The 24,142-nt window shown below is 33.1% G+C and overlaps 1 protein-coding gene across 1 annotated transcript in view; it reads left to right on the forward strand.

Moving 5' to 3' along the window:
- The window catches only part of LOC145248288 (DNA-directed RNA polymerase III subunit RPC2-like), a 191,372-nt gene that overhangs the window by 88,312 nt on the left and 78,918 nt on the right, over nucleotides 1-24,142 (forward strand). The window contains exons 19-20 of the mRNA XM_080110162.1: nucleotides 9,562-9,647; nucleotides 11,805-11,928. Coding sequence (XP_079966288.1) covers nucleotides 9,562-9,647; nucleotides 11,805-11,928 — 210 coding nt within the window. The remainder of the gene's footprint in view (nucleotides 1-9,561; nucleotides 9,648-11,804; nucleotides 11,929-24,142) is intronic.

Raw genomic sequence — 24,142 nt, forward strand, 5'->3', positions numbered from 1 at the left:
TTCCCCTGCTCTCTCTCGCTAAAATTGGAGTCAAATTTGAGCCATAGCCAAGTCTCATAATTGCTAGAAGATTATTTACATTTATTAAATATCTTTCTATCAGTGTGTTGTTTAATTTTCGAATTTTGAGGAATTATCGAAGCTTGACAATAGCTCGATTTTGACCACCATTTTGTTTTTCGACAAACTTTACACTACCTTTATTTTTAACTAAAAATCACTTTAAAATAAGTTAAAACACAAAAAAACTAATTCAGGTAGGTAGAAGAATAACTTAACTTGTCTTGAATAACATTTATTTGTTGTGTATTTATTTTTTTTATTCATTTTTTGCTTTGTTAGCTATTCTTGAAAATCACCAAAGTGACATTTGAAAATGTTTAAGATTATGGTTCAATATATTTCGCCATTATGATATATTTCATGAATGTGAAACCACCACTATTTTGTAATTTGGAACAGATAGAATTCCGGGTTTGCATTGAATTTAACCCCCCCCCCCGCTTTTTTTTAAGCAAAGACTTATAGATTGAGCGAATCAACAGAAATATGCCCTATTTTTTGTCATTTGGTTTAATTTATAGCCCATTGGAAATGGGTGTGTATGTGTGGGTGGCCCTCGCCAGTTGGGAAATCCATCTTGATTTCAGCTTTTTTTCCCATCGCCATATTTATAAGATGATTATATGTATCCATATTATTTGAATTATTCAGACTACTGTTCTGATCTTGAGTGTTATTTTCATGACATTTCGGCTGATGTAACCTCTGACCTTCTTCAGGTGTATCTTGTTGAACTTGGGAATCTTTCTGGGAAATTTTTCTGGGTGTATTTGCATACTGGGTAAAGTACTTGGTAAAATTCGGTTGTAAGTTACACTCTTCTGAAGGTTGAAGGTTCAATCCTCAGTGCAGGCAACACCCAAAATACAATTGTGAATTACTTAAGACTTCTACTTGGTCATGGCTGATGAAACAAGAGCATGCTAACCCCGTGGATTAAATAAAAGGCTCCATTCAAAATTCCGTGCAGATTCCAGAGTTTGACAGAAAAATTCCCTAGTTTGACAAAATAGATCTGGAGAAGATCGGAGGTTACATCGACCGAAACGTTGTGAAAATAACACTCATGAGTCCGAATAATGTGTATAATCAATCCTCATGTAAAAGCTTCAGAAACATGATTATAAGTAATCGCAAGACAATAAGGAAATATGAATTGAATGTCTATATTTATAGATCTGTCATATTTTCTATTTTGATAAAATCTCTCTTATATCCTGTATTGTTGATGGGATTCATTTCGCTGCTAGCTATAAAACCGTGTGAACCTGTGAACTAATAAAAGACGGTGGGACTCTTCCGTTCTCGACAAGTGGTTCTGGTGGATGTATTTTTACCAAGCCCCCCCCCCTGTGAATTCTGCATTAATTATTTTAGAAACTTCTCTTTGGCTTTAGAATGGCAGTAAATGGAGCTGACGTGAGTACTGGGAACGTTTATGCCATGATGACTTTATTGGCTATTCTTAGAGATTTAATCATTAAGTGAAACCTGTTTTTTTTAATCCTATTGTTTTTCTCGTCATTTGGAAGAAATGCTCATTGACTTCTTGTGACTCATCAGATATTGGATGCGTTTATAGTTAATAATGTTCACAGTTCTTTAGTTTATATATGAGCTTTACCCAAGTGTGTGTTTGTGTGTGAAATGTCATAATTATTTCAGATAATCAGATAATGCCGAGGCCCACACAGACCGGAAGACATATACTTGATTTTCGATCTCCTTTTGAAATGTTTTCACCAATAAGCAATCAATAAACCAAATGTTTTTCTATACAGACGTATGCAGTACTTGATATGTTTCAGTATTGTTATTATCTAAATCTCTTATTCAACCAATATTAGTAGGTAGAAGTAAATATATTACTATCTTCAATATGGATTGTTGAAAACCTTTTTACCTACCTTCTTATAGATGACAAAAGTCTATATTCCAAATTTCATGATGTTGACCATCTTACAATTTATTCCTTTAATTCAGATGACACTTAGAATTCTTGACAGTATCTGTTTCGTAGCACATTATCAATCACTTAATTATTATATCAATCAGTGAATCTATTTTGCCCTTAACTCATCAGAAGAAATAGCAAAAATCAATCCACCAAAGGAAATAAAATACATTTGGACATGATTAAAAAAATCCGGAAATTGGAAGAGAAGTTGCAAATACCTTATAGTTTTCTTTCATTACGCCATTTTGCGTAATTTTCAGAAAAACTATGGAAAACAAGTTTATAAGGTAGGTTTGTGTTGGTCTACCAGGCCACAATAAACACCATCTCTAAAAAAAACAATAACAGAAACCCTCCAAATGGCCCCATAAAATGGGTGCTCATTTTGCGTTAAATTAATATAGAAAAGTGATCCCCCACGTTTTGAAACTATAATTTCTTCATATCTTGGAAACTATTTGTTTCCTGGAATTTTAAACATTATTTCTTTTTTTCAGCACCCTCGAAAACTTATAGTGGTAATTTGAAAGGATTTTTTGAAGGTGGAAATATACTGCATCTTTACCGAAACATTTTATGGTCTAAAAAAAAGTGCCAAAAATAGGCTCTGGATGATGGATGATCCCTTTAATGTGTGACCTTAAAGGCAAATGTCACATGTCCCACTATACAATTCAAGTCTAGCTTTCCAACGAGCCTTCATTTATTAAATTCTGATTAATACTTGCTGAGATTTTGAACTTGGTTCTATGGGACGAAACTACATGAAAATTTGCAGACTTTTTGAAGATTATAATACGATTCTATGGTTAAAATTTTATGACAATTGGTAAAAAAGAACCTATATTTTCAAACCAATAAAATATGCAAAATTCGCCTACAGTTGTATATATAGTGTCTTGGCAGGCAGCATCAGTTTTGCTTCTTCAGTTGTCTCCTCTGTGGTCTTGCCAAGCCACTAATATATACTAGCAGACCACCTGGCTTTGCCCAGTCATAAAATATGCATGCATGTTATATTTTAATTCATTCAGAATTCTAATCTATATAATAAAATGACTGCAGAAATTCCTGTCTGGAGCAAAGTATCGTAGGTTTGTAACAACAGATGCCACTTACAAATTTATTATGTCTAAACTATTAGTCACTATCTTATGTAACTTTAGAATGCCATTTTAGACACGTTTAGTCGTTATAATAAAATCCTACATTACATCCTAAGAGCAACATCATCACAATCCCAGAGGAAGTAGTTCCTATTTAGAAGAAATAGTTTCTATTTTTCCCTCTAAATAACAAGTCCTCCTACTGCCCCCACTCATCACCAGGAGGAATTCTGCACTTTCGATAGATCTGGGGTTGCACCTTTATTGACTGGATCCTTTACTCATAGACATACCACGATCTTTCCATTTTCAAATTTAAAAATAATAAATTCTCTCTTCTCACATTCCACCAAATCTCATTGGCTGACAGCTGAAAATTTGTTAATTCCAGAATCTAAGTCTTATTACAAAAACAAATACTCCAGAAATGTTCAAATATGGTGTCACTCTCTACACGAGGCAGTTGTTCTTATACAGTTACAATACCATGCTAAATCTTTTGTGTTTACATACATTGTACTTGTTATTAAATACTGATTTTTGACAAATCGGCACATGATGAGCATTTATTTCATCTTTTTTTTTCTTTTCTCTTTAGTACAATTTACTAAAATTTTTTAGATACGCTAAATAAAAAAAACAATAAAACGGATTAAACAATTACTATAGCTGAGACCTGGATTTTGACGAAGCAGAAATTGACAGTTGACTCTTTGGCTAAAAATCTTTTTTTCTGATACTAAATAAAAAAAAAAATAAATAAATAAAACTGATTAAGCGAATAATAATAGACCTGGATTTTGCTGAGACCTTACACAATGACCTATATTGCTTAACTCTAACGTATATTTTATTATTTTTTTTTTAGTGCGATTTACTAAAATTCTTTCTTTAGTTACACTAAATAAAAAATATAAAATGGATTAAGCGATTACTATAGCCGAGACATAGCCGAGACTCGTATTTTGCCGTAAACTTACACAATGATCTACATTACTTGACTCTAACATTTAATCATAACCAGAAATTGACCGTTCATTTGCTTCCAAATTTCTTTGTGTGTGATTTTTGAAGCCTTTAAACTGTCTACTCCTGACTATTTGCAAAGTGTGTGTGTAGGTTTGGTCGTGTATGTGTGTGTAGGTTTGGTCGTGTGTGTGCATGTCCATGTGGGCACGTGTGTCTGTGCGGTACAAATCAATCTAATACTTGTTCAACCAGACTCAGCCACGGCACCGCATGACCACAACTAGTTTATTATAATAGTCAATTCTCTATTGATTATTATTTAATATCTAGTCATGATTTCCAAATTATAAAAAATATTATTTGGGTACCATCCATAAAACAAACCATAAAAAATGAATAAGTAAATAATTAACACCTGCTTTTCAAAGGAATATGCCAATTAATTAACCTTCCTGCAGCTGCTTACATATCCATGACTGAGTATTTTAAGAAGTTTGTTTTAATAATTTGTAAATAGAAAAAGTAGGCTTTTAATATCAATAATCTAGAATCAAAACCAGAACATTTAGCACTCCAGCCTTTATTGTCATTTATCTCTCCAGCGTTGTTACTGTCTGAGGTGCCGACAGATGGATATGAAAGGTTTAAAGTAAAGCGACTTTGAGCTACGAATGTTTAATTTTGCACATGCGTAAAAGTGACAGTATGTTTTATCTGACTTCCAATGCCAAGGTGAACTGTTTTGTTTTCAATTTTGACCCCTTAGCAAAATTTTTTGCCAACTAAAAAGCAAATTGAAAGTGTGCTACAGGTCCAAATACCCGATATATCAAATTTCATCTCTGTAGATCAAATATTCAGAAAGGAGTTTGGTGAACTTTCCACACACACACTGACAAGGTCACCTTTATATATCTATAGAGAGAGAGATACATAAAAATATTTGTCTGCTAACACGTTTTCATCTTAAATTCTACACAATTATGCAGAATGTAGAAACTATGCATAAATAAAATTCAGCATAATCGTGAAATGAAACCAATCAGCTAATAAGAAACCATAAAAATGAATAAGTATATGATTAACACCAGTTTTTCAAAGGAATATGCAAATTAGTTAATCTTCATGTAGTCGCTCGCATATCCATAACTGAGTATATTAAGAAGTTTGTTTCAGTAATTTTTAAATGGAAAAAGTGGGCATCTTCTATAAATATAAAAGCGAAAATGTATGTATGTATGTGTGTTCGCTTTTTCTGTGTGTCTACGAAAGGCTTCTTTCAGAGAAGCGGTCGCTCGGTTCACAACTTTTAAAAACTTTTTATATCACATACAAATCGTAATATCTCACAGTTAACAATGAAGCTCGCCTGTCTATTTAATTTGGTCGATTTCGGGAAGATAAATATTCAATATTTGTCGCTCGCCGCATGTGGGTGAGTCTTTTTCATATAACATCTTCGGGGGGGAGGGGGGGAAAGCGTTCAGCAGTAAATACTATCCCACAGTCAAACCTGACCTCATTAACTCATTAAAACGAGCACCTGCTAAATCCAACTAATTAAATAAATTCAAACGTGTTTCCGTAAGCATGTCACGGTGGGGCAATGGTTAACGTCGCACTTTTTTTTGTCACAACTTTGCCTCAACGGTTCGGGTTCGATCCTCATACTTTCTTTTTTTTTTTTTAACCCCCCCCCCCCAAACACCCGGGCAACGCCGGGTACCCCTCGCTAGTTTAATATAAATGTCAAAGCGAGAAAATAACTTATATGTACGTAATGTTGGTGAATAATGTACGCTTTTGCATATATTTTCTGTTCTTTGTCTACCAATCTTTTTTTATTGAAATCAGAAGCTCGATGTTTAAGATATAACAATAGAGCATATATATATAAATAACAATTTTTTAAATTCCATTTTTATAATTTTATTTATTGTATTTCCATGTTTTTCCTGTTTATCATTATAAATTTCTTGTAACGGTTTAACATTTTGTGATCAGCTGTTTCTGGTTATTTCCATCAGCAGCCGAACACACCCGAGAATATTTATGGAAACCGTGAGTCAGTAAATGCAAAAATACCAAAAAGAATCTCCAGTCTAATAGCTCCAGTCCCCATCGTCACAATGTTCCCTTCCTGTACCTGTTTAGTGGAATGTGTTCTGATAAAATCATAACACATGTGCCCCCCCCTCAACGTACATATTTCCAACAAGCAGCAAAAACCCACCCCTTCACTGTTGAGATTCCTAGATGCCAGAAAACCGTCTACTCTTATAGTTTCTTCTCTCAGATTCCTAAACTTTGGAATTTTTTTTTTTTTTTTTTTACAAAAGGGTCACCATTTATCAAGGCCTAGGGGGCTACTCGAGGATAAGGCTTATTAAGTGATATTGAGAATGGGATAATTTCTTAGTAATCGTTAGTAGTAGAAATTTGGTAAATTGATTCATTTAATGGGACGGTTCATCAAGAATTTCTTTACGTTGGACTTGAAGACAACCAAATTGTAGTCAGCCGGAAAACAGACTAACGGAAGAGAGTTCCACAGGCGTGCAGTTCTGAGAATTCATCCCGTTTCTTACTTTCCTTACTATACTAATGTAATGTGAAGAGATATCTCGGTACTCAACTCCCCATATAGTTTTCTCTAGACATGATCCTGATTAGTGGCCCCTCACATCGAAATGGCAATATGCTTTTACTACTTTTGTTTTAGTGTTAAAAAAAAAAAAAAAGTTGGGAGTATGTTTTACGATAGACAACATAATGAAAAAGTGGTGGAGAAAAAAGAACTATATAACAAATAATGTCAAAGTAACATTTATTGGGTGGGTTTCTACCAGTATTCTGTTTAATTTTCTATTTTTAAGCAACTATCGATACTTGAAAGATGTGAGCATCACATCCGCCATTTTTTCTTGCTCTCATGTAACACTCGACACTACTTTTTATCGAACTGAATAAACGTTTTGAAATCAGTAAAAACACTAAAAACGTATTCAGCTAAGTAGAAGAGCAACTTATCTCGCCTTTGGTAACATTTGTTATGTTTGTTTTTTGACTACGTTTTTGTTCTCTGATGCGTTCTTAAAAATGTCCAAAAATATATGATGCCACTTTGTTCATTGAAATATCGTAAATTATGTGATCAGGAATCTTCTCTTTTATCAATAAAACAGTAGATATGTGTGTGTGAAAATATTTAACCGATAAACTGTTAAACTACTTGTCACATAACACTAAAATTAAGAGGAAATAGTTATCATACATCAAGGATGGTTTATAACGAGTAAAATCTTTGTTTGGATGGATGAATAACGCATACAGAAATATGTCGGCAAGTTGAAATGCAAAATGTTCATTTCAACTTGCTGACATGTTTCTGTTACTTTTGTGCATGTGCAAATTTAATCATACCTAGAAGTTGTTTAAATTTAAATCTTATCTTAAATGATAGGAAATGTGGCTGGAGCACTAAATGTTTTGTTTTTCGATTCTAGCTGATTCTAAGTCATTTTGTTTAAAAACCTTTTTTTTTAAATTACTAACATATATATTTTTTTTACATAGCCATCACATTATCAAGGCCAAGAGACCACTCAAGGATAAGGGTTAAAGAGTGTACAGTAGTAATGGGACAATAAAGTAATCATTAGTAATGAAAATTCGGTAAATTTGATAACTTATATGGAACGGCTCATCAAGAACTTATTTGCAGTTCTAAGAAAGAAGCTTTGTTCATGGAATCTACGTTTAGGTTTAGGCACAGATAAAGAGGGGGGGATTATTGATAGTATTTTCAGCTAGACGAGTGTTTCTTGTGAAAGTTTGGCGAGGGGGGACCATAGACTGAAGCTCAGTCGAACACTTTCCATGAAAATAACGATGCATGCATCAGAGACAAACTCGCAACATCCTCTTCTGTCAGATAGAGGTTGCAGGGAAGAGAAAAGGACATCTCCTACGAGGCTACGAAGTCTATTTTGAACTCTATCAAGGCAGGACAAGTCCTTTCTAGCAGCTCCTGCCCAGATGTGGCAACAGTATTCCATCCTTGGACGTACCTGGCTCTTATATAGATAGAGAATTGCATCAGCAGTGAGATATCTACCGGATCGATAGAAAGATCCCACCATTTTTCCAGTGGCCTTGGCAACAGATTTGATGTACATGTTCCATTTAAGATCAGGAGTAATGGTCAAGCCCAGAAGCTTGTCAAAACTTGAGGCCTCCTGAAGACGAGAGCCATTCATTTCAATTGATGCCAGATGTGGATCAGAATGTTGATGATGTAAAGAGAGAAGCTTGGTTTTAGATGCATTAAAAGTAACCAGCCACTCCTTTCCCATTGTACTACGTGCTAAATATCAGAGGAGAGAGAATTGGAGAGAACTTGGTCGTTTACTGTCTTAGATGTGCTACCATAAATGGTAGTGTTGTCAGCATAAATGTCTACAAATGATGTAAGGATGTGATTTAGAAGATCATTAATGTAGATCAGGAAAAGAGTTGGGCCCAGGATAGACCCCTGAGGGACACCAGCATTAATACTGTGAGCTTCTGATTTTTGCCCCTCAACTACTACTCTTATGAACCTATCAGAAAGAAATGATTTAATAATTGAGAAGACATTTCCAGCTGTACCATAGCTAGAGATCTTATGAAGTAAACCTTTATGCCATACCCTATCAAAGGCCTTAGATATGTCAAGAGCAATTGCCCTAGAAAGGTTGCCTCCGTCGAGAGATTCACTAATCCTATGAGATATAACTGTAAACACATCTGCTGTAGATCTAGCAGAACGGAAACCATATTGAGTGTCACTAAGAAGGTTATTTTTGTTGAGATGGTTGATTACTTCTGTATTTAACACAGATTCCAGCAACTTACTCATGACGCACAGGAGACTTATTGGCCTGTACTGAGAGGGGGATGAGCGATCACCTGAATTCTTAAATACAGGGCATACTGATGAAATTTTCCAGGGAGATGGGAAACTATTCTCCTTAAGACAACGTTTAAACAGTTGTGTAAGTATGGGCGCTAGTTCAGGTTGAAGTTATATATATATATATATATATATATATTTATATAATTATTTAATATAATTATTATTAAATACATACAGACACTAGTGTTTCATTCTTTCGAGAATCATCAGTGCAGATTCAAACCCAGCAACAGAAGCCATCTCTGGCTTCATTAGCAAGGACCTAATCCAATTGGCTACCGTTAACCGCGAGAAATACTGTTGAAATTTGAACATTTATTTTTTTAAATGCTTTTTTAACATTTGTCAGTGATCTAATCATTATATGGTGATTGATATATATATTCAATAGAGTGTTCTTTAATAATAGATACGAAATCTGTGTAAATATATTTACGCATATTTTATGAGCCAGCAAAGCTATTAAAAATTTTGCTTGCATAACTTTTAATATTTCTTCACTTTTTCAGGTACGATTGGTTACAATCAGAGGAATCGGATTGACACTTTGCTTTATTTGCTTTGTTATCCGCAAGCTCCGTTGGTCAAGTCAAAGGTAAATATTGATAAATTATTTGTGAACAAAAAAAAAAAGAAGAGCTTACTGATATTGAAATACATGCAAAATATGGCGTCTCAAAATAAAATAAAAAGAAAACTTATGACTAGATTTATCAGTAAAAAAAAATATTAACGTACACAAAAATTTTTCAAATAAAATTTTGATAAAATATTATATGGCATGTGTTCTTCATAATTATCTGATCTGTTTCCTGCTTCCTTTGTTTCAGCTCGTTTGACTCGTTGGTCTAGTGATCTTCATCAATTTGCTATTTTTATACTTCATTGTAATAACATCCTATCCAAGTAACTCTTTTCCAATGAATTTGTGGAACTCTTTTCCTGCTGACTGTTTCTCCCTTACTTTTAATCTTGGTCTTTTCAAGATTTGACCTCATTTGAATCTCATGTCTTTGCGATAATTATCTTTCATTCTTATTAGCTCCTTACATTAAGTGGCTTCATGCCTTGTCTGGAACGATTTCCACACAAAAAAAAGATTAATTTACTATTCCGTAGTTTATGAACAGCATTCGATCGAAGCCACCACGTCATAGAAGATCATCTCCCGTTTTCTAATAGAAAGATGCTGCCTGGTCTTTTGTTCAGAGTTCATGGACTCCAAATAGTAAATCAATTTTATATTTCATTAAAATGTGATAATTTTCCATAATTTTTAGTATGCGTTAATATTTTTTCACTGATAAGTAATATTCATAAGTTTTTCTTTTATTTTATTTTGAACTGCCATAATTCATGTGAACTGCCATAATTCATGAAAATTAAAAAATTACTGATTGTGAAAATTTATGTTTGAAAAATAAATTTATATTGTGTGCAATATATATATATATATATATATATATATATATATATAAGTAAAAGATGTCACACTTTTTGAAGACACTTTTTAAAAATAAAATTTAATTAAGAAATTTTTGAAAACTTTGAAGTGTCGAACACAATGATAAAATCATTGTTTATTGCTTTTTTTTTTTTTTTGTAAGTCCTATATTTCGCTAATATATAGCCTCATCAGGGTCAAAAGTCCGGTTCGTGAATTTCTCTTTCCTTTTCTTTATTTTGGTGCTATGGCGAAGAGACGAGAATCTACGTGTTAGTCCAGTGGTTTCAAGTGTGTAGTGCTCCAGTTTCGAGCGGGATTTAAAATAAAAGATGTCCACACTTTTTGAAGACACTTTTTAAAAGTAAAATTTAATTGAGAAATTTTTGAAAACTTTGAAGTGTCGAACACAATGATAAAATCATTGGTTATTGCTTTTTTCTTTTTTTTTTTTTGTAAGTCCTATATTTCACTAATACATAGCCTCATCAGGGTCGAAAGGAGAACATGATCATTTCAATATTTATCTACCTCCCATGGTAAGATAATGTTATACAAAAGTTGGAAAGTTGGATTAAAATACCTGCACCTTAAAGGAAGAACACTATGGATTGCAAAAAATGCCCGAGCAGCCCCACTGACATTCCTTAGACAACAGAAAAGTAACTCCTTCTCAAAGGAAGAAGGCAAAGTCTGGGGAGGGGGGACTTCCTCAAACTGCACAGGCCCGAAGCCTAGGACTGGATTCCTGACTTAAAATGCACCAAACATTCATATTAGTGTTTTTTTTCTTTTCTCTTTGCAAAACTCCATTATGTTCTGAAAAATCAAAAAGAAAATCGTCTTTTTTCCCCCCCAAAACAACCAAACCAAACACGATGAATAAATATTTAAAGATATAAAGAAATGTAAACATAAAAATCTTTTCCAAAATTATTGGATTTTGCATTAAATAACTTGAAAAGGGTTGATATGCCATAAAACAAAACAATCAAATCAGTCAACAGGGGGGGCATCTCTGCAATGATTTAGTCTCTGTTGGATTCTAAGCCGAATAAAAATTGGTTCCCACAATGTTTCTTCACCAGGAATTGAACTCAAAATCTCTGAATAGAATTTACACTAGGCTATGTGAGAAAAGCCACTGATGAAGGCTGGAGAATTCAACAGCCGAAATGTTGCAAACATAACAACGAAGACGAGGAAAAAAACTTATAAATTATGTAAATGACGATTGCTGTTAACTTGAGAAATATTGTTAAATTTAATGCTTGCTCGTCTAATAATTTGTCTTTCTTCTTTGTTTAGACAATCGAGTTGATTAACTTTGACAAAATACCTGCAGGACAGAATGCCATTGTTGCAGTCATGAGCTATAGTGGTTACGATATTGAAGACGCCTTAGTTTTAAATAAGGCTTCGCTCGACAGAGGTAAGTGCTTTTCGTTATTACTCGTTTTTAAATTTTGTAAAATTGTTGTTGCATCAGTAAATTTCTATTTCTGATTATTAAATCCAACATTTTTATCCACTGTAAATAAGGAGAGTAAAAAAGTGAACCCTGGGTTTACTTTCGGCAGCCTCATAACTTTTCTTGCTTTCCTTATTTTATCCCTTTAGTTCTCACATTCCACGAGTGATGTTTCTGACAAAATGGAAGAATTGCTGTTTTTTTTTTGGGGGGGGGGTCTGAATCCATCCATCTTTCACTTATTGTTGGCTAGTTTTTAGTTACAAATTTTTTTTTTTAGCTCCTTACATCAAGTGGCTTCATGCTTAGACTGGAGTGATTTTCATAAAACAATGTTTGTTTTAAGAAAGTTGGTTTGTTTTGTTAATTGCGCAAGATTTGATCACGTGATTGTATCGTGGATATTTACACATTAATGCTATTAAGTATAATTTCGAAATTCTTCACTGCTCTAAGTAAAAGAACAACTTATGTTCAATTAATCATATACAATAATGTGATTTAGAATGAAAAACTAAGCATCTAACCATCTTAGCATGCCCTCTTTTCTATTTGTCACAATTCATATTGAAATAATTCTGTGATAATATCAAAGTAACTTGTATTTATGTGACACTAGCCTGGGTGCCCAGCATTGCCCAGGTGTTTGGAGGTGTGTGTGGAGCATAAAAAAAAATGGTAGTAGGTAAACAGGCTCGAACCCATACCACGAAAGAGGAAAAAATGGAGGAAAAAAAAGTGAGGTATTTGCTGTTGCATCCATCGCCAAACCGGAAATGGTGAGGGTTTAAATTAAGGCTAGTCAATTGATAAAAGAGGGGATGTGTTTTGAAAATATCGGCAAAAATAGCGACCCCTCCTTGTAGAAAAGTGTCTAATTGAGGGTGAAGAAATTAACATTTTTAGCCAATTTTTCAATATTTGTCTTCTGAAGAGTCGATCTTCAAAATGATACTGATTTCATGAAAATCCGTTACCTCTGTTGAAAGTTTTAGGCAGACATACATACATACATACGTACATACATACATTTAAACAAACAGGTGAGATTTATATAACCCATGCATTCTCTATAATTTGTTTGCCCTGGCTATACTTGTTTACTTTTATAGTGCTTAGGGGCAGTGCTTTTCAATCAGGATTCTGTGAAACCTTAGGATTCTGCCAGTACAGTCCAGGGGTTTTGCAAATTCTAAATTAAAACAAGAGACACATAAACAGAATGAATGTTAAGTGTAATTTTGAAAATCTATTTTAATATTATATTCACATTTAAAAAAAATAATGATTGTTTAGATATACTAAATTTTACATAATTAAACTCGCTACATTTAGGCTTGTTTTTATATATTCTTATTATACAGTCAACGCCGAAAAGGATCACATTAAAAATCAGAAGAGTATTTTCTTTGTTTTTTAATTTTTTAAATGCTGTTTTTTGCATAAGACAACCAAATTATTGCACAGGGGTTCCATGAGCCAGTGGAATGTTTCCATGCGGTTCCGCTCCAACAAAAAGGTTGAAAAGCACTTTTTCACGTTGACTCTTTTGTTAGTACTTTTGTTTTTCTCCAATCTTTTATGTATCATGGTATTATGTTTTGTACAAATAAATGTACATGTATGTGTAATATATATATATATATATATATATATATATATATATCTACTATTATATAAACTATTATATAAAAGGAACTTTATCTTTGTCTGTGTGTGAGTTCGTTCCCTACGGACATGAAAACAGCTTGGCTGATTTTTATGAAATTTCACATGAAGGTACTTTATGTGCCTGGCAGTGTTCTTAGATAGGTTTTTTTTATTGGAATGTCTTTGATAAGTATCGATAATCAAAATAATTCGATAAAAGAGAGAACAAGCGATTTTGACCAAAGTTAACACCTTACACAGCCTAACATCACAAGTGTATCTGAAAAGTTTTATTACCACACAAGTCAAAATGCCAGACATAAAATCAACAGTCGGTTCTTTGATATGACAGGGGTGCATTCAAAATGAATGCTTCTGTTTAAAGCACTATTACACCGTGATACTTGATTTTTTTCCATTTTAAACTTATATTCAAACCATTATCACTGCACAAGCAATAAGGCTAGGCATATATAAAATCAAGAGTAGGTTTTTGATATGACATAATAATTCTTAATTTAGACTTACACACACTAATGATTATACAATCATCAGTATGTAGGGAAGGCAGGCTCGAGCCCGTACTGTGAAGGAGGAAAAGAACGGAAAACAAACATGACGTCTTTGCTGTTACACCCACCGTCAAACTGGAAGTGACGTAGGTTTAAATTAAGGCTAGACAATCGAAAAAAGGGGATGACTTTTGAAAATATTGGCGAAAAAAGCGACCCCTCTCTTTAGAAAAGTGCCCAGCTGAGCATGAAGAAATTAATGTTTTTAGCCAATTTTGCGGTACTTGTCGTCTGAAGGGTCGAGCTTCAAAACAATACTGATCTTGTGAAAATCTGTCGCCTTTGTCGAAAGTTTTAGGCAGACATGCAAACATACATACATGCATTTATATATTGGTCGCTCAAATTTTCGACCTAAACCGATTAAAAGGTTTGCCCTATCTCTGAATACCCTTTATGTAAAATTTCAAATGTTTAGACGAGAAATTGTCTAAGTAATTTGGTAGAGACCGCAGAGGTCAAATTCTTTTTAACTTTGACCCCAATTATAACCCCTTAACATTTATTGTTTTGGTCTCAAATCAAGTTATTAAGTTAGATCCATGTCCAAGGAACCTATATCTAAAATTTCAAGTGTTTATACCCAAAGTTGGCGGAGGAGTTTGGTAGAGTTCTCAAAAGTCAAATCATTGAACTTTGACCCTTTAGCACCCAAATTTTTTGCCGAAAACGGATTAGAAAGATTTTCCCAAATCTCAGTACCCTGTATATCAAATTTCGAGTCTGTAGACTGAAAATTGACAGTTATTGTGTCGGGAAATGTACACACACACACACACACACACACACACACACACACACACACACACACACACACACACACACTTTCACTTTTATAGATATAGATTATTGGTAATGTTTTATTGCATCATTGAATTATATAAACCTAGGATATTTTGATATTAATACAGTTTTGATAAATGAAAAAACTTTTGCATGTAATATATATATCTATAAAAGTGAAAGTGTCTCTCTGTCTGTGTATCTGTACATTTCCCTACGCAATAACTCTGTCAATTTTAAATCTACAGACTCGAAATTTGATATACAGGGTACTGAGATTTGGGAAAATCGATTTGATCGGTTTTCGGCCAGAAATTTGGCGATTAAGGAGTCAAAGTTCAACGATTTGACCTTTGAGAACTCTACAAAACTCCTCTGACAATTTTCGGTTCAAACACTTGAAATTTTAGATATAGGTTCATTGGACATGGATCTAACTTAATAACTTAATTTGAGCCCAAAACAATAAATTTTAAGTTGTCATAATAGGGGCCAAAGTTAAAAAAATTGACCACTTTTTTTTTTTTTTTGCTCAACATACATCTCCAAATACACGGGCAACGCCGGGCACCCATGCTAGTATATCTGTGAAAGTGTCTGTCTGTCTGTACATTTCCATACGCAGTAACTCTGTCAATTTTAAGTCTACAGACTCGAAATTTGATATGCCGGATACTGAGATTTGGGAAAATCGATGTGACCGGATTTTGGCCAGAAATTTGTCGATTAAGGGGTTAAAGTTCAACGATTTGATTTTTGAGAACTCTACCAAACTCCTCCGACAAATTTTGGTCTAAACATTGAAATTTTAGATATAGGTTCCTTGGACATGGATCTAACTTAATAACCTGATTTGAGCCCAAAACAATAAATTTTAGGGGTTAAAGTTTAAAAAATTGACCGCTATTTTTTAATTTTTTTTTTTTTTTTTTTTGCTCAACATACACCTCCAAATACCCGGGCAACGCCGGCTGAAATGCTAGTAATATATATATATATATATATATATATACTAGCAGGGAGACTCTACGTTGCCCGGGATTGAATTAGGATTAACGAATGTTTCACACTTCCAATACTTTTATTTTCATCAAAATCGGTGAAAATTGCCCATTTTTCAATCAAATTAATTGTTTGCTCTAATCGAGGAGCCCCTACAATGCATCAAGAGAAAGCTATACATGCCACCTGCAGTAACTTAATCCAGCCTACATTGTACTGTAGAGAAACTAGTGTTGATTTTATAAAATTATTTATATATATGTAATGCCTTTAATATACAAAAGTCAAGTATAATGGTTCAATTGTGCTCTAAATAGAAACATTCATTTTGGACACGACCCTATCTTATCAAAGAACCTACTGTTGATTTTATATGCTAGGCCCTTCTGCTTGTGCAATGATAAAACTTCTAAAATGCATTTATGATATATCAGTGTGTTAACTTTTTTCCAAATTGAACTGTTCCTTCTTTAATTGGATTTTTTAATTATCGATTTTTGATACTTATTGGAGGCATTCAGATACAAAACCTATCTAAGAACACTGCCAAACACATAAAGTACATTTGTGTGAAATTTCAAAAAAATTGGGTCAACCATTTCAGAGTTCATAGTGAACAAACACATACATACAAAGTGTCTTTTAAGTAGAAGATTTATTATATAATGGTTAAAAGAAAAAACATAACATGTACTTAACCCAATCTCATAAATTAATTTCAACCGAAAAAATGGGACTTTTCAAATGAAGTGGACCAGTCAGGTTAGCATCTAACTTACACAATGCAGAAATTCATACCCAATATAAGTGGAAGAAGAAGGATAATACCGTTATGCAGTATAGAAAAAAAGCTAGAAGGGGAGAAGGAATTCAAGTTGACTAGATAAAGGAAGGGTGGTGGCGCGATGGACAGATATATGGAGAGAGAAGGAAAATAAAAAGAGGAGGAGAAAAAAAGACACGAAAGGAGTGACTTCTCAGAGTGTCAGCCAATGTGTGTGTGTATGTGTGTGTGTGTGTGTATATATATATATATATATATATATATACCCTTGGATGTTCTGAATAATACGTATGGTTCTGCGATGTGCGAGCACCTTATAAATAACCATGTGTGTGCCACGAATTTCAGTGCTGACATGTTTACGATCTTGAGTAAGTCGTACTCTCCCTATCATTTGAAAATTCTAGAGATTATTTTTATTAAATCTTTGAGACCTTCTCTTTGCAAGCAAAAAGAAAATCTTTTGGGACTTAATTTAGTCTCTATGTAATTCCCCCCCCCCCGCCATATTCATGACTTTTTTTTTTTAATCGTATTTTCCTTAATTTAGCTCTGTTGAGTGAGGAACGAAACCTAGTTAGTTAACCTTTATTTTCATTTTTTATTTTTTAAATCATTACGATGATTGGTCTGTATTGTACCCCCCCCTCCCCGAAAAATTTTCAAATATATATATGTGTGTGTATGTGTGTGTAAATTTTTATTAGTGTTTTTTTTTTTTTTTTTTTTTTTTTTTAGCAATAGCAAAAATGTTATTGTATTAAAATTCATTTAGCTAAATGAGTTTTTGCTCTCTTGTATGCAAATGCATGAATTAAGTCACCACTTTTGACTAGACACGTTTTTATTTATATAGGAAGTATGACATAGCGATATGGGACAAGGAGAAAGAAACAACTTCTTTCCCACAGAAGAAACATTGCGAGCTGAACTCTGCTCTATCGTTATTTTTATGGCAAGTGCTCGATTGAACTCTGATCTATGGTCCCATTGCCAAACTTTCACAAAAAACACTCGACTATCTACGACCACTATAAACGATTTCCCCTATTCTCTATCTTTGCCAAAATCTAAATGCAGATTTTATGAACAAAGCTTCTTTCCCAGAACTGCCCGCCTGTGGAACACTGTTTTGTTGTCCTGCTTCCTGGTTGAATACAATATTGTAGCCTTCAACTCCAATGTAAACAAGTTATTGTTGAGCCGTCCCCATAAATAATCAAATTGATGTTGAAAGTTTATCTCTGCTTTATGGTTATTTTCATGGCAAGTGCTCGACTGAGCTTCAATCTATGGTCCCCCCTCGTCAAACTTTCACAAGAAACACTCGTCTAGCTGAAAACACTATCAATAATTCCCCCCACTCTTTATCTGTGCCTAAACCTAAACATAGATTCCATGAGCAGAGCTTCTTTCTTAGAACTGCATGCCTGTGGAATTGTCTTCCGTTTTCCTGCTTTCCAGCTGACTATAATATGGTTGTCTTCAAGTCCAACGTAAACAAGTTCTTGAGCCGTTCCACTTAAGTTAACAAATTTACCGAATTTCCATTACTAATGATTACTGTATTGTCCAATTGATTACTGTACACTCTTAACCCTTATCCTCGAGTGGTCTCTGGTCTTGATAAGTGGTTATGCCTATGTAAAAAAAAAAAAAAAAAAAATTCTACTCTATTGACATCATTAACAATTACTAAACTATCACCTTACATTCAATAACCTTTATCCTCGAGTAGCCTTTGGGCCTTGATAAATGGTAACTTCCAAGTAAAAAAAAAAAAAAAATCAATTTTAGTAGAAGTTAGATCCCTAATGATGCTGGGTTAAACAGAACTGAAAGGAAAAGATAACGAAATACCAAGGTTTTATGACATGAAAAGAAACTGGAATTGTAGGAAGATCTCCATCATTCCAGTAATCATAGAACCAACTGGACTCATGAAAAAAAGAATTTCAAAAACTACCTTGCAAATATATCCGGTGAACCAAGTGCAAAAGAGATTCAAACAAAGATCTAGTGGAATGGTAGTGAATGTTTGACATCCTACAGGAGGCCCTATACCCAGCAAAAATATAGATAAGAAATAATAAAAAGAAAAACATGACAAAAAAACAAAAGATAAATTATATAAAAAGAAAAACGGTAAATAAATTCAAAAGTTTTCCAATTCATCAGAACTGTATTTATATTAAACTTCGGTTTATGTAATTCGATGCTGCAACAAAATATTACCTATGGTTTATTATGTGTAAAATCTTTGTTTGGATGAATAACGCATACAGAAATATGTTGACAAGTTGAAATGCAAAATGATCCTTTCAACTTGCCAACATTCACCTTATTTGCCGGGAAATGTTTTTAGATAGGTTTTGTATCGGAATACCTCTGATAAGTATCAAAAATCCATAATCAAAGAAATTTGATTAAAGAAGAAACAGCACAATTTTGGTCAAAGTTAACACTTTTATGCAGCCTACCAACATAATTTATTTCAAGAAGTTTTATAATCACACAAGCAGAATGGCTCGGCTTTTAAAATCAACAGTAGGTTCTTTGATAAGACGGAGGCATGTTCAAAATGAATGCTTCTGTTTAGAGTATAATTGCATCATGGTACTTGACGTTTGCATTTTAAACTTAATTCAAGTCATTATATAAAATCAAAAATAATTTCATAAAATCAACAGTAGGTTCTCTACAGTGCAATGTAGACTACAATGAATTTTGGACTAAGTCACTACAGGGAGGCATGTGAAACTTCTTTCCAATGCACAGCAGTGTGTTTCTCACTAGAGCAAGCAATCAATTGATTTGATTGATGAATGAGCGATTTCACTGATTTCGATGACAATAAAAGTATTAGAAGCGTGGAACATTTGTTGATCCTCTTTAACTCCTGAGAAACGTCCGTCGCCCTGCTAGTATATATATATATTTTTATTTGTTTTTGTTAGCAATACTTTTTTTTGAATGAATTCATTTATTCATGCGAAATTGCATTTTTACCTAAATGCGAGTTGAGAATAATTTTCCCTTTGACCAATTTGGTACCCCCTTAAATAGGGAGCGGCATATATATTATTTAAAAAATATAATTATCCACTGAAAAAAATATAATTATCCACGTGTTTCGTCGTCTACGACTCCTCAGAGAGGCTGAATGTATAGTCTTGCTAGATTTAGCCACTCTGATGAGTCGTAGACAACGAAACACGTGTTGGTGGATAATTATATTTTAAAAATAATATATATATATATAAACAGTAGATGTGTGTCTGTCTGCGTGTAAATAACTAATAAACTCGTAAACTATTGGTTACATAATATTGAAATTAATAAGAAATAGTAATCATACACCAAGTATGGTTTATAACGAGTAAAGTCTTTGTTTGGATGGATGAATAACAGAAATATGTCGGCAAGTTTAAATGCAAAATGATCATTTTAACTTGCCAACATATTTCTATTACTTTTGTGCATGTGCAAATTCATTCTTAGCTTGAAATGGTTTTATTTAAAAATTCTCTTATCTATTATTTGTCAACAGCTCAAACGACCCAAGTAATATTTTTTAATCAGTACTATATATATATATATATATATATATACTAGCTGTACCCTGCCACGCGTTGCAGTGGCTCAATTTGGTGTAATGGAAAAATTTAATAAAAGAGAAAATGCATGTTTCTTATATTAGTACAGCAATCCACTGCAAAAAGTGAAAAAGAAGGCGAAACTGAAAAAAATGGTACTCTTGCAGAATTTGATCTGGATCCTCGAGAGTTTCTGTCAATCATTCATGTTTTGGACTTGACCAACAATCAGTGGATGAAGCCGAACGTAGCAAAAATGTTGAAACGCTAAATGCTTTTTTTTTGTTGTTGTTTTAAAAAATGTGATTTAGTAATTAATATTTGGTTGATGGTGGGGGGAGGGGGGTTACTATACACAGATTCGAAAAAGTCGTCCAAAAACAAATAAATGAAAGCAAAGGTAAGGTAATTTACGTTTCTACCTAATTGGATAATTGTTTAGTGTTTTTATGTAATGTAAAATGTTTAATTGGCTCAAAAAACAGAAATGGCTGCGAATTCTGTTGAATACGTTAAGTTTGGGAAAGTAAGTTAAAAACTAAAAACTATACAAAACAGTGTCTGAAACTCACCGAACATATGTTACCATGACATAGGCTGGCATAATGGATAGGTTTCTGACAGTATTTTGTATAGTTTTTTTTAGTTTTAACTCACTTTCTCTAACTTAAAGTAATCAACAGTGTCCACCACCATTTGTAGCTTTCAAATACACCAATAAACACTGTTTTTCGAGCCGACTAAACATTACATTAAATGAAAAGGGTTTATATTACTAAACACAGATACAAAGAAGTTGTCAAAAAATAAATATATAACAAATAAATGTTATCAAAGGTAAGAAAAGTAAGTGTTCTACCTAACTGGATAAGATTTTAGTGTTTTTATGTAATGTATAATCGGTTCAAAAACATTCAATGTTTATCGGTATATCTGAAAAATACAAATGGCGGCAGACTGTATCGAACATGTTAAGTTTTAAACTTTTGCTCGATACAGGTGACGACTTTTAAAAATCCCTTTTAGTGATTACCTGGTGTGAGGATATTTGTACAACTAAACGGCAAATCTGCTCAAAAAAATCCGGTATTATTTTACTTTAAGGCCCGTTTCACGTTCGTATATAACGAAATATTTTATTGTAGATTTCGGTGTGCTAAAAACGAATCTGCAAACCGTTTACGTAGCAAAAAAAAAGTTTTCATGAAATTACTTTTTCGAAAAGTGGGTGATCACTTTTCAATGTAAATTTAACTTAGAATGAGCACCCACTTTCTGGCCACCTGAGAGAGGGGCATTTTTCTGTTTCTTGGCTAAAAAGTTTTTTGTTTGATTTCTTTTGCATGGTAATAACCCCTGAACTCTGGGACTATTTTCCATTTAACAGCCGTAGCCTTCGTTTACGCTATGCGTAAGCATAAACGAAAGCTGTTTAGCCAATAAACATGGGAAAAAATCCCCCCTCTCTCAGGTGGCTAGAAAGTGGGTGCTCATTTTAAGTTAAATTTACATGGAGAAGTGATCGCCACTTTTTCGAAAAAGTAATTTCTTCATATCATAAAAACTATTTTTTTGTGACGGAAACGGTTTGCAGATTCGTTTTTAGCACACCAAAATCTACAAAAAAAATTTTGCTATTTACGAACGTGAGACGCACAGCCCTTAATGGAAAATTATATCAAAAATCCGGGGGAAAATAGTTTTCAATAAAAACAGCAAATGAATTCGATAGAAAAAAAATGGATGCTATTTTTTTTTTTCTTTCTGTGTGTTTCTTGGCTTAAAAGTCTTTTTGTTTGATTTCTTTTGCATGGTATTAACCCCTGAACTCTGGGACTATTTTCCATTTCACAGACGTAGCCTTTGTTTATGCTATGCGTGAGCATAAACGAAAACTGTTAAATATGCATTCGCGTACCAAACTGCCTTGTAAAAAAAACCTTTAAGCCAATAAACACGAAAATAAATGCCCCTTCCTCAGGTGGCCAGAAAGTGGGTGCTCATTTTAAGTTAAATTTAGATGGAAAAGTGATCACCCACTTTTCGGAAAAAAAAATTTCTTCAGATCATGAAAACTATTTTGATACTCCTTAGGCGTTGAGTTCCATGGCGACCCGCAGAATTATTTAATGGTCGTTCCCTTAGTACCCCCCTCCCCTAGTCAAGGCTAACGCATGCGCACGTAACATTTTTTATTTATTTACTTACGTGGTGGAGTTTCTATACTGATAGGTTTTTTGAAATTTTTTCACTGGATTATTATTGATTGAACACTAACCAGATTATGAAAAAAAAAAAAAAAATCATTTCAACATTTGAAAGGGATACTCACTTTTTAGTTACCACGTTCTGGTAAATCGGTCACTTTTTATTTATTTATTTTTTTTTTTTCTAAATACGGAAGTGTCTTCGGGAGATATAAAATGGTCGCATGTTGACGAAGCAATATATCGGGAGGCGTACGGGATTAAAAATTATTGGTAAATTTTTAGATTAGGTCCACCTCCTCAATTTTCTTTTAAATGACGACTTGAAATGGTTTTCGACTATGCTGAATACGAAAATCGCATCGAAATTTTGCAGAAATAAGTAGTTATCAAGATATAAAAAGTTGTATTATGCATTGTAATCTTTGGCGGCCATCTTTTTTACGTGTGTGTATTTGTTTATGGCGCGTGTGCACGTAAAAAGATGGCCGCCGAAGAATACAATGCATAATACAACTATTTATTTCCGCAAAATTTCAATGCAATTTGCGTGTTCAGCATACTCGGAAACCTATAAATGTCGTCATTGAAAGGAAAATTGTGGAGGTGGACCTAATCTAAAAAAATACCAAATTATTAAACATTTCTCCAGCATGTTAGTGAAATTTATAATACTTTAAAAAAATTAAAAAGAAACAAAACAAAAGTTTTGAAAAAAAAACACACCTTTCACAAAAACAATTTAAAAAAAAAAAAACCACAAACTGACTAAATAAGTAAAAAAAAAAAAATAATTAAAAATCTCGAAACTTTATTTTCATGAAAACAATAAAAAAAAGTCCTGTTCTCTCTATTTTTTTTTCTTTGAGAAACAAATATATTTCTGACTTACAAATGCGGTAGAGACTCATTATTTTTACTTTCTATGGTTTTGATATACCGCGTTTTTATTGCTTACAAAATGGGTGACTGATTTATCAGAACGTTGTAACTAAAAAGTGAGCACCACTTTCAAATGTCGAAATAATGATTTCTTTTTTACATTTTTTTTTTTTTTAATAATCTGTTTAATTAGTGTCCAATCAATAATAATCCAGTGAAAAAAAATTCCAAAAACCTATAAGTATAGAAATTAAGCATGGGAGTAATGTTTGTACAACAACGTAACGTCGCCTTTCGCACTTTTACAAACATTTTTTAAAAAAAGTAACTAAACCATTTATTGATAATTTGTCACGTGTACAAACATTTATTTATTTACGTAGGCTTAACTCCTTTCATGAATAAGAAAAGTTTTACTCTTTAAGAATAATAAAAGGAAAAAGTTACTGAACATTTATAAAAGGACTTCTTTTCATGAAGGCCAGAGGAATAGTTGGCCGAAAATTCGTGAAACAACAACAATAAATAAAAATGGTGCTAATGCAGAGAGCCGCGCTATTTTTTAAATCATATTTCCACGTTTAAATAACGTTTTACGATATGTTTTTTTTTATTTATTCAATTAAAGGTTAAAGTACAGAATAGGTACAAAACATCCTTACCTCCCCATGTTAAGAATGACTTTTTAAATAATAACAT

This window comes from Euprymna scolopes, chromosome 26 (assembly GCF_053919585.1).
Source record: "Euprymna scolopes isolate OS-2025 chromosome 26, ASM5391958v1, whole genome shotgun sequence".
NCBI lineage: Eukaryota > Metazoa > Mollusca > Cephalopoda > Sepiida > Sepiolidae > Euprymna > Euprymna scolopes.